The following is an 18,138-nucleotide window of genomic DNA, read 5'->3' as shown; positions in this document are numbered from 1 at the left end:
AAATTTTCAATAGGTGAGAGTTTGAATGAGTAAAAAATAGGATAAATAGAGGTGCGAAAATGTTGGAGATGGTTTCTTTGAAAGTGTGACTGTTGGGGACAAGTGTTGTTACCTAGGCAAGCGAGAAAAGAGGAAGAGTCTAAACTTCTAGGCCATTCATCACTTGGTGCAAGTTTAGTATTTTTGCTTTTAAATGTTAATTAATTGGTTATTACTATTAGTGTAGGTTTTCGATTGAAAACGATTTATTTTATATTGAAAGATAAAGAAAAAAAATAAATATAAAAGATGATAGTTGTAATAAGTAATAATAAAAAGTTATAGAAATATGAAAATAGATGCATTTTTTGTCTATCGACCGAGTTAGTTCCCATGAATATTATATAACTTGTGGTGACATATGATGTTTTCAAAGAACTTCTCGTGAATTTTAAAAGCTGGCTTTCACTTTCAAACAAAGGACTTGTTTTTAGAACATTAGGTTAGAATCGTTAGATTAGGCAACTGAATGGCCCATAACTTCAAGGAAAGAACGTTACACTACATTTTTGTTTCATGTGTTCACAAAATTAAATTCTTTTATCTTGAATTAATATGTGATTCCCCATTATTTTCACATGCAACTTTTCAATAAACAACCATCATTTATTATTTCCCATTTATGAAGAAAAAGAAGTCAGGTAGTTCAAAAATACATTTGAAATATACTAACACACATATCACTTTACCAATCTCAGACAACAGGCATCAAAATTGCCAGCCACAAAAAAAAAATTGAAAAAAACAAACAAGCAAACAAACACCACACATGACACATATTAAGCAAAAGCAAATATGGAAACGAAGCCACAGAAGGAAAGGAAGCGTAACAAATATGCCAATAACAGTGTTTTTATCATGGAAAACAAAAATTCTCGACAATGGCCTGTGCAAAAAAAAAAAAAAAAAAAATTCCCAAAATATGAGAAGGGAATTATTGTACTCAGGTGAGCAGGAAACATAATCCAAGGGGCCAAAGTCTAGTCTATTCACAACTTTCTATCGGCAAATAGTTGGATATGCGGACCTAAGTACAAGATTGTCGTTCAGAATCATGATTTTTGTAGAAAGATGGCAATTGTCACCGTTGAGGGTCGCCTACCAGCTAGAGTTTATTTTACCATTCCAAGTAGGTACTTTGTTCTTGATCCATGCTCACTCTTCGACAAGAACCAGATGATGGTTCATGAGACAGTTTCCTTAATCAGCAAATTGGGATTGTGTGCATCATAATGCACACCGATTTTCCTACTTTCACTGATTAATATTTGAATTTCTTCACTTCACTGTATATTGGAAGTCCCCACTAATCTATAATATACAGTTCTGGCCTTTGTATCAGTTAGCTCAAAACCCTGTTCAGGATGTGTTTGAATGCATCATTAGATCCAACATCGAACGGTAGCTAACCTCATATCTTCAGAATGTCGAGGAGCATATTGAATCTATATTAATTTACAGCTTCAAACAAGAGAACTTGGGGTTGGAGGTGTCCTCTTTCACACATTGTAAGAACATCATTCCAGCCACCGATGACCTAGTTTCAAATCATAAATGAAGAACACGTTCAAAAATATGTGTTTTTGAATATCAGGAGATTCAACAGGTTAGGAAATTTTACCTTCACAGTTTTGTCATCATACATGACCCACTGCTCATGATCACGGCTGTAGGCAAAACAGTGGTAGTGTTGCCCATAATAACAAACCTAAAAAACCCAGTGTTAGCAAACATCTAAAAAGAACCCGACCCAAAAAAAAAACACACACACACACACACACACACAAAGTAGGTAAATTAGCGGAAGACAAACTCAAACTTATTCGATAAAATATCAAGATGCTTTGTTTTTGTGGAAAAAAATATATATGTTGAAAAACTGAAATCATGCATTCAAATCAATTAAAAATCAACCGAATAACACGAGTGGAAATGCTGAGAAGGACAAAGATGTTCGACCAGTGGAAAAACATGACTTGGATTGACTACAACCATTGAATTTGGATTAAATAGAGCACGATTTCGGTTCAACAGCAAAATTTTTAAAAAAATGCATATAGATAATATTTTTATGGGCCAATAATTAAGCTACATACAGATACAATAACACAGAAAAAAATTGTTTGATGATCTCTACAGAAGAGAATACTGTAGGCTGCAAAAGAATAATAGCATCACTGCAAATACCAACTTCAGACTTATCCAGAACGATTGTTGGAATATTATGTTTATATTAGAGTGCAACAAATAAAATAATTATTAATTTCTCACAAAATATAATAGATGACCATGCCAGAAATAATTCGCAATTCCAAATTATTCAGAGCAGCATACCATTGATACCAAGGAATGACTATTGTGTGGATCAAGACCTCGGTACAGGCCACTGATGTCAGTCTCAGTAGATAAGACACTTAATGTTGCTGTTATATCTTCAACACTCTCACAAGTATTCTGCCAACCTAGGACTAAAGACAGAATAAGAATTGCATTCAAAATTACAAGCAGAAATGCTCTCTTTGGCATGTACAGATTTTGATACAAAAATGCAAACAAACTAAATAACAGCAGGGTTACTGCATGAAATTGCCAGTTACCTATGGTGAAAACATGTGGTGGAGTGGAGAGAATATGGTGAATATAATTAAGCACTCCACACCCACCAGCATCTGGATCACAAGCTAACTGGTGATTCATCTCAACCAGGTTCAAAAGCTCATCAAAGGAGCTCTCTGGGCACATAACCTGCAGGGTAAAATATTAAACAATCTAATCCACGGAATTGCATGAGTCAGTGCTTTTCAAATCACACATATTAGTCAAAAGGCAAATTTCACCCTACCACAAGCACCAAAAGCATAAGCAATATTATAATACTTAGGCTAAAAATGACATGCCTTCATTGTTCTGAGTGCACTCGCATTTATATTATGAAAGAAAGATGTGTATTTCAGATGTCGGGACTCCAAGCCACAGCTGTAACAGTTCATTCTCTCAAATATGTCCATTCCAAATATTGAATGAGCAATGCAAGAGTCGTTGCTACAGTCCCAAGAACCCGTGCAGTTGCTATCTTCTGATTCCGTATCAGATGCACAAGATGCAGGAGTGAATGATCGATGAAGACAGTTGAATATCACGCCCAGCACTTCAGAAGCATCATTCATCTGACCCTGCTTAAAATATTTGAACTACTTTCTGAGCTCGTGTTCACGAAAATGTGTGGAAGATATAAAGCCCTAAAATCATAATGAAAAAACTCATAGTAGCAATAGGTGGCTTCACCTCCTGGTAGAAATTGCTCTCCGGATACAACTTGCTCAAGGCAACTCTTAAAGTGGTAGGGGCAACAGCTTCCCTTCTGTTATCGGTAGATCCCATGCTCAAAGCAATGAAGATTCCATATAAGGCACAAATAACACAAGGGTCACCAATGTGAACATGTTCTGACGATGATCTCCGCAAAAACTCATCTCGGAATCGTCTTAGATGCCACAAGGACTCATTGATGAAAAAAAGGAACAGAATCAATACATCAGACCTTGAAAACTACAAACAAATGGAAACTGGACATAATAAGTGAAAAGAATTAAATAGCATAGTTCAAATACCAACCTGTATTATGACATTGAGAAAGCAATTATATTCACCAACATCATTTGTTAACCCTGTTCCATATGAATCTGTTCCACTAGCACCATCCGCCCTAACTTCACTGTCACTGATTTCTGGCAGCTCCTTTTGTGGCGTTGATGAACTTGACATAGACGGTGGCTTTTTATGCGCATGGAATGTGTCTGGCAGATGATATAGGACATGTACGTGTATTAACAAGTGGCAAAAACATTTACACTCATCTGCCTAACTTGCACTAATCAAGAAGACAAATTAGTGGTTTCAGTAAAGTAAGAAATATTGTGCTAGTATGGTAATAGTAGCAAAACCCTCCAAATTACACTAGGCCCCCTGGGTTGGCCCGGCCCGCCACCTAAAACAGGTGAGTTAGGTTGGTGTTTTCCCAACCCGCCTAAAAGATGGTCCGGGCCGCCCCGCCTAATGGTAGCTTACGATGGGTTGCGAATCGGCCTGCCCCGCTAGCCCGTTTGGACAAATAGTGTAATCAATCACAATGGACAATACAAAGTTCATTTGGTTCTAAATGAGGATTTAATTCCAAACTAAGTTCACATACCCGTGTATGAGTATATTAGGAACACGCGCAAAATAATGCATAAAGATAAGAACTCAAAGTATAATTATAAACATATGATGTTAAAAACTACAGACAGTAAACTGGAGCAAGAAAAAAGCCAAGGGAATATGAGGGCATAGAAATAGGTTTCATTCGTCATAATTCAACTTGGCAAAAAGAAATATGATTACAACATGGAAAGAAGAGCATCCTCAATATTTCTAAAAGAACCCAATAAAAATCAGAAGTATGCTAAATATGAGCAAAAGAAGATTATTGGAAACTCCTGAATAGAGTATCAAATAAAAAAGAAAAACAAACAAAAAAGGACACCTACCAAGGCTCTGGCGTACAGCTTTTTTAAGGTCGGCTTGAAATCTTTCTTCGTCGTCATCCTCTGCCTGAAGCTGTCTCAATGTTTTTGCCCCCCTTTCTACAAAACGAGGGCTATCTAAATTTCAACCATACTAATAATATACCCAGTTTATTAAGCCATAACAGGCATAAATTTAAATAAAAAATGTACTAAAAAATATCACAGATAATAACAGATGGATTAGCACTAGCCAGCTTTCTACAAAACAAGGGCAATCTAAATTTCAACCATATTAATAATTGATCCAGTTTATTAAGCCATAAAAGGCATAAATTATTAATTATTAAAAGCTAAAATGTACTGATAAGATCAGTTCACATATAAAATTAGTACTAGCAGAGCTAATCAATGCAGGAAGAGGGTGTGAAGCATCCTCAACTTGAATGATCAGTAATGGTTTTGCATCGACTTCTATCTAAGTTGTGAGCAAGTAAGAACTGTAGCTCCCCAATGCATCTAAAATGTAGACTCCCAGTGAGAGACAGAAAGAGCGATAAAACACTGATTGAAATATTTTCTTAAACGCATTTTAGAGCAAAATACATATACATCATCATTTTGTTAGCGAATGCTAAACAGAATCCAGCATTCACAGACATTTAATTGCAATGATATGAATAACTTAAATTGTTGCGATTGAGTCTGCAATTCTTCAATAATTGAAAATTGTTCCTAATGACCAGGTTGCAGTAGACAGACTGCATAAAACTGAGACCAATAAGAACTGTCTTATGCTGATTCCTCTTCCATCAAGGTAACAAATCCAGCAAAAAGAAAAGAAGGCGATGACACTACCAATTTGTGACAACTCACTTATCTATGGCAGGCTACCAAGAGACTGCAACTATAACAAGGAATGCTCATCTTTTAACATTTATTTCACCGCCATCCAATATTTGATTCCTTGAAGAAGAGGTCATAAGGAAAGGTAAAGATAATCCAGTGGAAGAAAATAGGCCAATACACTTAACATGATAGGCAAGAAAAGATTCAATTAAATTAAACAAGCACAAAAGCACCAAAAAGATAGATATCAGCTGCTGTTCATCTTTGCCTACTGCAGATTAAAAACGGGGACTCAATAACATAATTACACAATAGTTTTTTAGACCAGGAAATCCTCAATTGCTAACAGATTGTAAGAACGAAAGCAAAATAAAGGAGAAGAATGAATTGCAGTAAGAACAAAAATATAGAATTTCCACTGACGATAAGGTAATCAGATCAATAGACAATTTTCGTTAAAACTGTTTACCTCCATCAGCGACAAGATTTTGTCCGGGTACTGATTGACCAACATCATTGTCTTCTTTTTCCGTTGTCAGTGGTGGTTGCTTTCCATCGCTCAACTTAGTAAGACCCCTATGCCGTCTACCTCTCCTTCCTGGCCGGCGATCAGAAAATAACCCATCTTGTGGATTATCACCATTTTCTAAGACTGCGAGAAAGATCATCCAATAGCATGTTTAAAAGAATTTGGTCAAAGCATCGTAAAAGAAAAAGGATAATATCATCAAAACAGCTACCAGTTTTCAGCATATCCCCATTAGCATTGTCCTCTGATAGACCCTCGGAAATGTTAGTAGATCCATCTTCCTGCATCAAAGACTCCTACAGAAAGTCAGATTAACAAAAAAATTTATAATCAACGCCATTTTTTTTTACTCGAAAAAAATCCAACCAATTTTGGAGTTCAAACTGGGAACCAAGAGAAATGAACCCTTACCTTCCTAATAGTTGTCCACTGATCAATGCCATCTTTGTCATCAGTATTGTTCTTTGAATAAGCATAGGAAATTGGAACTGTCTCAGCCATTCTAGATATTTTAGAAAATCTTTTATTTTGCTCTGCTAGATGTTTCTGTTTTGCCTCATTTTCTATTCGCCTTTGATATTCCAAAGTTTCTTCAAGCTTTCTTTCCTCAGCTTCAAGTTCAATTCTGCGCCTGTACTCCTCTTCTTGTAGTCGCAAGGCATCATCAAGCTCATGAACATCAATTTCGAACCCTGGACCCTGCTCTTGGTAAGCACTGGGAAGCAATCTGAAGTAAGATATCAATAAAGGCGAAAAAAACCTCAAGAAACAAAAGAAAATATTCCCCTTAATATGTTTTGCCAGAGGAGAAACATACATCTCTTCAGCAATCCGATCATGTGGCTCATCAGAATTAGTAGCCTGCATAAGTATTAACCAGAATCAATAACAATTAAACAGCTGCTCAGCATCCTAGAGTTCAATAAACAGGAAGTTCAGTCATTCGGTTCAAACCTTTGTATCCTTGTTCTTCCGGCTCTCCTTGCTCTTTTTCTTATCCTTCGTCCTGTCATTCACATTTTTTAAAATATCAACTCCAACACCAATGCCCTTCTTTGAATCCAGTGCAAGTTCGGCTAGAAATGCCTCTCTGGCAGCATCAGATTTTTCTGTGGCATCTTTCTCGGCCAGATCTTCCAAGCGAGACTGCAAAAAGATGAATGATAAGAATCTAATTTGTATACAAAGGCACTACTAGAGTTCACATGGATTTTACAAAAGCTATGTCACAAGATACATACCCGCATAAATGACTTTACTAGAGGGATTAAGACTGATTGAAAATCTTGTGTGGAAGCAGACTCAAGCTTAACCTCCAACTGCTGCATTCCCGTAACTATTCGCATAATTCTTGCATCTAATTTGCTGATCTGAATACTAAAAAATGTGAGATAAAGTGGCAATGCAGATAAATGACTGACAACAAATAATAAGAACGCAACTAAGGCACCAAACCTCAATAGAAACTTGCTCTTTCTGTCGCTGTATTGCAACTTCTATGCAAGAGTCCACCTGATGCAGATAGTCTTTTGTTCTCCAATCATCTTCTTCACCAGATTCTAGGTCGCACAGATGAGATGTTACGCCGCTATAAGTCTCCTCAAAACCAAATTGGTTAACATTCAGAGATTCTGCCTCCTTTAGAACATTTGTTATGGCATCCAACTCAAATCTATTGCTGATTATGGTGATCTCGTTGTCATTTTCGATGAGCTCTTCTCGCCTTTTCTTAAGGACGGAGTCATAACTTCTACGGACAAAATCAATCACATGCTCTCTTTTCTTTCCCTCTTCCAAACAGAGATCTTCCACAGCCTGTAATGCCTCCTCATAACTTATATGTTCGCGTTTCCTTTCACACAAGCCTTGCAGGTGATAAGATTCCTTCTCAAGCAACTGGAGAATTTCCATGCCTTGCTGAGCCTTTTCTTCTCTTGCATGAGACCAGGATGTCAATTGTTCACCACTTGAAGGGCCTGTAAATATCCAGGATAACAATGCTTCTGAATCGAGTACAACACCATCATCATAGCTGACATGAGAGGAAGCCATCGAACTGCAATCATCATTAACAGCATCATCACAAGATAAGTGTTTGGGCTTGCATGGAAGAAAATGCTCATCAAGCACCAAAAATGATGCATCTTGGCTAAAACATATCTTTTCCATAACGTCATTTCCACGCAGCTTGGTGTTTGAATCATCTATGGCATTACTTTTATCGGAATATCTACCTAGTCCACAAGAATGAAATATTTCCTGCAAAAATGTCAGAATTTTTTTAAGTTCTGGAGCACCCAAAAAACATATGCAATCAGGCGTTTGGTCCACATTAGAATTAAGAAGCTGTGACCCGCACGCAAGACTCTGAAGCTCCTCCACTGCAAAGTGCATGACCTTGCTAAGGTGACTAGATGCAAGACATTTGTTCTTGATAAGTGCCTTAAAAACAGTATGGATTCTTTCTAGCAGCTTTGCACGCTCAGGATCATCAGACAAAGGCCAATTTTCATGAAGTAAACTTTCCTTACAATTTTGATCTCCATCACAGTCCATCCACTCAACATCTTCAAACTCTCTGCTATCCTGAGCACTGAAATTGCAATTATCACCTGATTTCTTCTTTCCAGGTGATGAATCCCATTCAAATTCATTGCAATAAGTATCAACAAAGCATTCTTTCGCATCGTCATTGCCATTTCTGGGGAATGGCTCATCAGGAGAATCAGTTGTCTCAGCTTTCAAATGTTTTTCAAGCATCCTAACTGCTGCATTCAACTCCAAAGGTCTCCAAGAACAGTTAAGAAGCATTTCAGCCCAACCATTTTCCACACTTTGGGGTAGAGTTGACTGCATTTTGGGCAATAAACTACCCATATGCTCCTGCACGACATGCTGCAAGAAAGAACCAGCATCAGCAAATTTCTCATCACAGCGACAACAAATCCAAAACTTCCACGCTTTATTTAATTCCCCAAAGGTTAGGGCTTTATTAAGCAGCTCACTTGGTGAACCATCTTTTAATGAATTGAAATGTGCCTTTAAATCCGAAATTTTAATTCTGAGCATGTCTTTCTTCTTATCCGAACTCATCGAATTCCAATACGATTGGACCCAATCTCTTCTCTCTGCCGAAGAAGCATTCTTCCTCATATTGCCGCTTCTCCTTCTTTCTCCTAATCTCTGGCCTGACCCTGGAGCAGAATCCAACCCCTTGCTACTGTTTTTACCGATGTCCCCGTCATTCCCCAAATTAGTGGACTCGGACTTCTGCTGCAGAAGGCGAGCTGCAGCCACCCTAACCTCTATCTCTTTCCTTCGTTCTTCAGGAGTCTTGGTGGCCTTCTTGATTTCATTTGGCCTCCTAGCCTGAACCAATCTCAGCTCCATTGGATCCTCAGTAGCCCTCCTGATCGGAATCAACCGAAACTTTTCCTCTCCATTGCCAAGATTCTTCATCCAAGTCGAGATAGATGCAATGTTTGACTTCTGAATCAAAGATCGGAGTTCAGTGTGAACGTGAGCAATTCGAGCCTCAGCAGTAGGAATTTTCTGCTGATTCTCCTCCTGTAAACTCTCTTTCGCAGGGTCCACAGGGTTCTCTATCCCCAAGGCCCTCTCACACTCCACCACCACCTCTTCGTACTCCTTCCCATCATTTGCAGCCTCGTACAACATATTCGCATAGAAGTGTGCGAACTCAATAGAATTAGGGGACAAACTTGCGGACCTCCTAGCACTCTCGATTGCATTTTTCAAATGCCGCTGTTTAGCATTTGGGTCATCAATAATCGCGGCCACTTTCACACACACAGTCCCCTGAACACGGTGAATCAATGCAGAATATGGAGAATTCTCATGTTTCAAGCACAAATCCTTCATCAACCTTAGGGCTTTGGTATGGTTCCCCCTCCTCAAAGCCGTGAGGGACCGCTCGCATTCGGCCTTTATCGAAGCATAGGATGCAGAAGAAGGGTTCGCACTGGTAACATCACTTTCCAAATCCGAGGTATCGGATTTCCCCGGTGTCCTAGTGCCAGGGTTCGGGGAATGGTCGGGTAAAGGAGCACCAAAATCAACGGCGGCCGGATTGTCTGAGGCGGCGGCGGCGATATCTGCGACATCCGCCGCCGCCACTGACGGTGCCTGTGAGGCCTTGGAGCGAGGAGCGACGCTACGCTTCTTATGCCCCATATCAGATTCTCCCAAATCTACTCGGTAGCATGCATAAATTCGCAATTATCCGCGCACATACACGCATGGGCTGATCGATTGTAAGCACAAATGCGGAGTTCAGAGAGAAGGAGACTTACTCGGCAACATCGGAGAAGGATGATCGGCGGAGAGACGTATGTATGTAGAGGATATACATACACGCAGGGGTTGTATGTATAGACGAGTGTAAATGTAGACCAACACACCTAACCGGAGGAGAGGGGCGGGTTCTGCAGTGTAGTTAAGGTTTGGGTGGATTTTTGTAGCAATGTTGAGAAAATGAGGGATTTAATCATTTTTCTAAATACTTCTTCAAACAAAAAAAAACATTTTTATAAATATAAATATAGTTTTTAAAAGTTTTAATAATTAATAATATCCAAAAATAATTTATTTATTTTTTTGTGAAAGCAAAAATAATAATTATAGATCACCTTAAAAATGAGAGATATATAATCCTTACATTTGACATGATAATTTGTTAATCTCAATTGTAAAAATATCGATTTGTATTTACCCAATATATAAGTAGGATTATCTGTTCGAAATATAATTAATTTTCTTCTCTTTAAATGATAGGTCGAATTCGAGCAATACGAGAATGGATACGTGGAAACGAGAATAAAAATTCAGCCAATGAAGGTTCGATTTGAAACTAACGTGAGTGTGAACACAAAACAATAAAAACAAAATCGTGGATATCTACCGCTGAAAATTTAATCGGCTCTATCATTTCTTCAATCAAATGCCAGTTTTTTCCTTTCCGGTCTCTAATTTTCACATTTATATTTTCATTTTAATATGAGTGATATTACATGTGCATCAATATTTTTACATTAATTATTACATTAAAAAAATTCGATATAAAAAATTTTATTTATTAAAATCTTATGGTAGGTTGAATACAAATTTCGCGATATAATTACTGTAAAAATCGATATATGATATATTCGATGTACTTCTAAATACATACAAATTATATGTACATAGCTATTTAAATCATTTACAAACTCACATTTGGAATTTTTACATTTGTCAATTTAGTTCAGTGTTTATAGAGTGTATAGCCCAATAATTGGTGCAGTTGAAATCAGAAGACCTTCAATATATATCTTTTAGTATTTATTGGCGTCGCCTAAAGCTAATATGATTTTATGGTCTTAGAATAGGAAGCCGAGTTTCATGCACGCAATGATTCTACTTTATTTTTTTATGCACTTGTCCTTTAATTCATTTTTATGTTTGTGAGGTGGGACTGATGAAAGAAATAACACTTGAAAGACAAAATGGGGTAGAAAATATATATATGTATATATTTTAAAAAAAGTAATGATATTAAAAAATTATTGATAAAACGATATGTATAATGGTACCATCAACATGTGTTTTTTTTTTTTAATCACGAAGACATAGTACATTCAGGCATTCAACAATTCTAATTTTACATGTCAAAGAAAGAATGAAATTGCATTCAAAAACACCGAATTTTGTCCTAAAATAAAGTTTTAACGAGCGAGTTCATGCGCCACTTGGTTGGCAAGTCGTGGACAAAAAGGTAAGGACATCAAACGGGGTCCGGCTTAATCTATGTGAGAGCAAATTACTAGTAAATATTTTCCATATATGCATGTGTGTGATAAACCATGTACTCATGTATTTAGTTGGTATTATATTTAATATTAATAGGATTTACAGTTATCTCATAATCATTTATTGTAGTTGATAAAGCGATGTATGATATAGTATATTATTGAGACAAATATTTTCATAATGACTAGTTTTGATAGCTAAAATATAATACTCTTTTTTTTATTAATATCAATTTCTCTCGTCGTACTACTTTAGTTTTATTCGTTATATATATATATATATATTTTTAACGCAATTTATGCTTAACTTCATATTAAAAAAATATATAAGAGTAGTCGATAAATTTAAATGAAACTTTTCTTGATGATAGGATAAACTAAGCACGACAAAAAAAACTGTGTTAATCACGATACTTACCATCATTACAATATTCACAATCATGAAAACACCCCTAAATACATGACACACATTTAGATTTGGGGTACCGTTACTATATTTGCAATCATAAATTAAAAATGCCCCGAGCATATGATTAGAGATTTGAGGTTCTAATATATATCCAACTTATTGGTATTAATTATAAGTAGTGTTTGGAAATGAAATAACATTGACATTCAACGTACTGTGAAAAACTGAGAATTAATTCAATTATTACTCGAAGCTTCTAAGGATCTTAGTGTAAAAATGGTGCTAATAAATACATTTTAATGACAAAACCCCCAAAAAATAAAAAATAAAAAATAAAAACTAAAAACTAAGATAATTGCTAAAAGCCCCTTTTTTTTAAATTGATACAAAACATACACGTATATGGTTCGACAATGTGTGCAGATTTCTCGACCTATACTATTTTTTATAGATTAAAATATATAGAGAAGAGTTTTTTTTTTTTGACAATAAAACTTGCATTATATTCAAGACGAATTGATGTCTGTAATAACAAGATTTATCAACCAAAAAGAAAAACTACCCCGCATCCAAACAAATTGGAAGGGGGAGAAAATAGCAAACAAAGCAAGAGAATGAGCTACTGAATTAGCAGATCTTCTAACAGGAATAAGATAACAAGAACCAGCTGGACCAAGTAAATATTTAATCTTTCTACAATAGTGTCGGCATAACTCCAATTCCCTTCTGAACAAGTAACTGATTGTACTGCTAAAAGGGAGTCCGATGAAATTAAATGAATTTGCAAATTATTGTCACCTGAAATGATTAAACCAACATAAATAGCCTCCAGTTTCGCATACAAGATAGATGTCAGTTTTCGAATTCGTCTTCCAAATACTAAAATAGGTTGCCCCTCATGGTTTCTGATCACCCCACCAATAGCAAACTCGTTGGTATTGTCAATATAAGCAGCAGCTGCATCTAACCGGAGAAGATTGGGCGGTGGAACAGACCAAAAACTTGCGGATACACTTGTCCCCAAATCATGAAATCAATGCCAGTAATGGAAGCTCTTTTAGCATTCTGGAATTCATGTAAAAAAGCAAAACACCAATGAATATCACCCAAACCTGTTCGTGAATCTTTATCATGAAGAAGGCGATTTCTTTCTGTCCAGATAGCCCAAGAGCACACAGCAAACATTTCAAATTGAAGAGTCTTCAGATTAGCTCTCATCAAATGAATTAAATCCCAAGTATCCAGATTTCTCTCTTGTTTAAGCAGGTGCCAAAATTCCGTTATCTTCCAACTAGATTTAACCATCAGACAAAAGAATAAAGCATGAGTCGTTGAATCATTATGAAAATGACAAAGAGGGCAGAAGCCGATAACTGGAACATGGTGAGCTCTCAGATTAGCTTCCGTAGGGATCATGTTATTTAGGACCCTCCACCAAAAAATACGCACTTTCGGAGGAATGGAGAGAACCCATATAAATTGCCACCATTTAGTAGATATCAAAGCAGAGCTCGATTGAGGTGAATCAAAGAAACCTATTTCTGCTTTGTAACCATCTTTCACCGAGTAATTTCCTTTAGCATCAAAAATCCAGAAGCGAAGATCCTGAGTTCTACTTTGAGATAAAGGAATAGATAAATATCTTCCACTTGGTGATGTACAAACAATTGTCGGACCAAAGTCTCGTTCCATTTCCCATTCGAAATCAGAGAACTCACATTAATATAATCACACGAGAGATGAGGACGAGCTAAACAAGCGACGTTACCAAAAATCCAACGATCTCCGAGTGTGGCTATCTTTGATCCATCACCTACATGCCAACAAAGTCCCTTTTGAAGAAGAGGACGACTCCAGATTATAGATCTCCAAATATAAGAAGGATTGTGTAAGGCCCGGGATTATTTAATTTTAATCCGAAAATATTTAATTTGGGAATATTTAGAGTTTAGAATTAAATTCTAATATTCTTAAATGAATAAGGATTGAAATTGAATTAACTCGCTTTTTCGGGGACTGAATTGCAAATAGCCAAAAGTTCAGGGACTAAACTGCAATTTGGCTAATATATATCTTTAAACCCACTTGATTTTCTCCATTTACACGTTTATATCAGCAGAAAGAAAGGGAGATTACGTTCAGCCTTGTGTTCACGCCATTTTCATCCCGTAAAAGCTCCGATACCTTGCGATCCGGCCATCAGAAATTCCAGATAAATATATATCTGCGATCACTGCTCCGAGACCTTCGTTTTGGTACAACTTTTATTGAGCTTTCTCATACTTTATTTTTATGTTGAAGATGGGTTGATATTCTTTTTGAATATATATGTGATGGAGCTAGTACAGGTTATGAATTCGCAGACGGTTCGGAAAAAGACTGTCGTTCGGATTTTATATGAATTTGGAAAGAACAAGTCGAACACTACCATGTCTGAATGTTACTGATTTTGATGTTATTGAGATGATATGTTAGAGATTATGAGTTATATTGCTTGTTGGATTGATTGTGATATTGATTCGGTTGCCGGTTTTTAGCCGTTACGCCGTCGATTTACAAAATGGCAAGATTTTGCTATTATGGTTTGAAAGAAGAATGGTTTGAGTTGTATTCTGATCTTGGTAGCTACTTTATATGTCATTTCAGCTTTGTATTGACGTTTGCCGAACTCGAGATCTTCGATTCGAACCAAGAAGGAGTGAAGCAAGGTTTGCTAGCATTTGTACTTGAAATGAAGTTGAGAAGCTGAGCAGATTTTTATATGTTGTTGTTGATTTTATTTTCAGATTTGAAGTATTTTCAGACTCGACAGCGAAAGGTATAAATGACAGCTAATCCAGATGGGATAGAACGCTCGAAATTGCTATTGTTTCGAGTATTCCCTTGTTAATCACATACTTAGTTGATTATGTGTTTTATGTGATTAAATGATTTGATTGTTTTGCTTGCTTATTTAAGTACATGTTCAAGGTGTTTTATAGAAATTAATGCATACAGACCATGTTGCATTCATCTTGAACTCCAGCCTGATAAGCATAGAGGGTTGAAAAGCCTAGAGTGCATATGAAGTTTGGCGGATTGTAGTTGAGTGGCACGGAATGTAGACTTACTTCCAGAGCCAGAAGACTCACTTCACCTCGATTGGGTGAGTTGGTGTTTGTTGACGATTTTATTTTCTCGGGATCCCAAGAACTTATATCCTATTGATATCAGCTTGATAGCCTCTTTTGTCATATGCATTGCATTCACGTTTATTATCTCGCGCATTATGTTGTTTATACCGGGATTTTATTCTCACCGGAGGTATCCGGCTATTGCTTTATTTTGTATGTGTGCATGACAATAGGTGGGGCAGGAGCTGGTCAGAAGCGACAGGGATAGCTCGAGAGAGAGTCTTAGCATGTGAGGACTCGAGTTTTAGCAGAACAACTTGTATTTTAGCAGAACAACTTGTACTTTGAGTTGTTGAAACATGGTAGAATGATACAAGAAATTTGTATGATGTTGTCAAGTACTTGTTAGCCTTCATATTATGTTTGTAAAGAACATGTCTTTGATTATGTAAGATTAGATATACATGTTGGGTTGTGTTTTGATGTTATTATCTTCTCTTATTCATGTATGGTGTTATTAGAAGAGCTGAGGCATCCCAAACTTCTATTTGACAGCAAAAGCCAGATTTTGAGCAGCCGAACAGAGCGCAGCTCGCTCGAGCGAGAGGTGAGGCTCGCTCGAGCGAGCCACTTTGGCTCTAAAAAAAAAAAAATTTGTTGATCTTTTTGCGACGTGCTTTGGCGTCGCCAAATGTTAGGTTTTGCGTCGCCAATTGTCCGGTTTTGCAAATTAACTATTTTTAGTTACTAATCGCCCTATATGATTTGATTAGAAACCCGGGTCCCCACAACAGGTCGTATCAGAGCGTAAGTTTTTGGATTTAGATAGAAGGTGATGAGCGGGGTAGATTGAGTCTGTCTGATTGTTTGATATTACATGAGATTACATGTTGTATCTGATTATGTGCACTATTTGTTAGCATGATTTATAATGCAATAATTATGTGATTGCATGATTATGTGCTTTTATTGCTACTGCATGCTATATATGCAATTGTATTCCAGATTATCCTCAGTCAGAACCTAAATTCTCATGAGAATGCATGAGAATGCTTATCAGAGAAGGATGGAATAAATTGCTGCATATGATATTGTTTATGCACTAATCTGTTTGACAATCAGATATGCCTCCTCGTAAAGCACCGGCCACTAGATATCCATTAGCGGTTCCTCAGGCTGAACCAGCACCAGTACCACTGCCAATTGCTGAACTTCAGAATGCACAGGGTAGTACATCTGCTGACCCAATGGATCCTACTGCTACTCCAATGGAGACTTTGTTGAAGCGATTTTAGTCATTCAAACTGCCAAAACTGAAAGGAACAGAAAATTCAGTTGATTGTGAAAATTGGCTTGAAGATATAGAACAGTTGTTTGAATCACTTGATTATACCGATGATCGTCATACCCGACTGGTAATACATCAACTCCATGAAGTTGCCAAAAGTTGGTGGATTACAACAAAACGGGCATTGAAATAACGAGGTACGACTATCACCTGGACTGTATTTAAAACTGAGTTCTATCAACTTTTCTTTCCAGTCTCCTACAGGAAGGATAAGGGTGTTGAATTTGCCAATCTAAGGCAAGGCAACTTGAATATCGAAGAATATGTGGCCAAATTTTCAAGTCTTTTGAAGTTTGCTCCACATATAGCAGCTACTGATGAAGCAATGGCAGATTAGTTTATCAATGGCCTCAATCCGGATGTGTTTACTTTGGTGAATAGTGGACGACCTAATACTTTTGCTGACGCCTTCAATAAAGCTAAGGGAGCAGAAGCCGGGTTATTGCGACAAAGAGGAGCACCGTTCATTCCACAGCCATTACCATAGCCTGTATCAGCATCACTTCCACAGAATCCGCCACAATTTCAGCAATCATCTCTCAGAGTTGAGGGAGGAAGCAGTGGCAGAAAGGATTCTAGATTCAGGCCAAAAGGGAAGCAATTCAAGAGGGCAGGCAGTAGTTCTTCCAGTTCTAGTGGACAGAGACATTTTGGTACAGAGCAGAGAACTGGTGAGTCAGGAGCATTTTGTGGTAAATGTGGTGGACGACATGCAATTGAACAGTGTAGAGGTGTGTTAGGAAATTGTAATATCTGTCGCCAACCAGGTCATTATGCCAAGGTATGTCCTCAACGAGCTATTGGTGAAAGTTCTTCTCGACCAGCACCTCAGGCGGAAAGGCAATCAGTGCATTCATTCCAGCCTCAACAACAGACCAGAGCAGGAGGAATCCAGACTGTGACTCAACCTCCTAGACAACAGGCTCGAGTATTTGCACTTACTGAGGAACAGGCACAGGCAGCACCTGACGATGTCATAGCAGGTAACTGCTTTATTTATGGTTATCCTGCCTATGTTTTGATAGATACAGGTGCATCACATACAGTCATCTCTGAAAATTTTGTTATGATGCATTCTTTATCGTCTGAGCAATTGCCTACTGTTATTTCTATTTCATCACCTTTGGGTGAAGGTATTATATCTGTTCGAATGATTCGAAATTGTTCTTTGCAATATGACGGGAATGTGATTGATATATATTGTATAGTACTTGGATTATCATATTTCGATTGTATTGTCGGTATAGGCATGTTAACCAAGTACAGGGCGACTGTAGATTGTTTCCAGAAAGTGGTCAGATTTAGACCAGGAATGGCATCTGAATGGAAATTCTACGGTAAGGGTTCTCGAGCCAAGATCTCTTTGATATCTGTGTTATCTATGACCCGTTTATTGCAGAGAGGGGCGGAAGGATTTCTGATTTATGCAGTCGATGTATTGAAATCCAGTTCAGCAGTAACAGATATTCCAGTTGTGCATGAATTTGCTGATGTATTTCCTGATGAAATTCCTGGTTTACCTCCAGTCCGAGAGATAGATTT

At 37.3% G+C, this 18,138-nt stretch overlaps 2 protein-coding genes and 1 long non-coding RNA gene across 5 annotated transcripts; 1 reads left to right on the top strand and 2 right to left on the bottom strand.

Moving 5' to 3' along the window:
- Positions 1–866: 866 nt before the first annotated feature.
- On the bottom strand, positions 867–10,394 carry LOC140894570 (uncharacterized). 3 transcript variants are annotated; one of them, XM_073303118.1, is made up of 15 exons: positions 7,378–10,394; positions 7,164–7,292; positions 6,877–7,068; positions 6,740–6,783; positions 6,334–6,649; positions 6,134–6,218; positions 5,863–6,045; positions 4,569–4,664; positions 3,655–3,836; positions 3,325–3,540; positions 2,937–3,212; positions 2,637–2,784; positions 2,374–2,507; positions 1,661–1,747; positions 867–1,576 (listed from the first exon to the last, which is right to left on the bottom strand). In XM_073303118.1, the coding sequence occupies exons 1-15, from the start codon at positions 10,114–10,116 to the stop codon at positions 1,490–1,492; spliced, it is 4,914 nt and encodes a 1,637-aa protein (XP_073159219.1). In that variant the 5' UTR covers positions 10,117–10,394; the 3' UTR covers positions 867–1,489. The 3 variants fall into 3 exon arrangements, with proteins under 3 accessions (XP_073159219.1, XP_073159221.1, XP_073159220.1); XM_073303120.1 differs by having other exon boundaries at positions 6,134–6,203; XM_073303119.1 differs by having other exon boundaries at positions 6,334–6,637.
- A 2,360-nt stretch (positions 10,395–12,754) lies between these two features.
- On the bottom strand, positions 12,755–13,827 carry LOC140862192 (uncharacterized). Its single transcript, XM_073265197.1, has 2 exons — positions 13,248–13,827; positions 12,755–13,098 (listed from the first exon to the last, which is right to left on the bottom strand). Exons 1-2 carry the CDS (start codon positions 13,825–13,827, stop codon positions 12,755–12,757), a joined length of 924 nt encoding a protein of 307 aa, XP_073121298.1.
- A 428-nt stretch (positions 13,828–14,255) lies between these two features.
- Positions 14,256–14,955, top strand: LOC140859796 (uncharacterized). The gene is made up of 3 exons (XR_012143535.1): positions 14,256–14,390; positions 14,782–14,843; positions 14,922–14,955. It is a non-coding gene; the product is annotated as an uncharacterized lncRNA (long non-coding RNA).
- Positions 14,956–18,138: the final 3,183 nt, after the last annotated feature.

Source organism: Henckelia pumila, chromosome 4 (genome assembly GCF_033568475.1).
Source record: "Henckelia pumila isolate YLH828 chromosome 4, ASM3356847v2, whole genome shotgun sequence".
Classification (NCBI taxonomy): domain Eukaryota; kingdom Viridiplantae; phylum Streptophyta; class Magnoliopsida; order Lamiales; family Gesneriaceae; genus Henckelia; species Henckelia pumila.
Note: the sequence above shows the minus strand (reverse complement) of the source record. Positions and strands in the feature narration are given on the sequence as shown.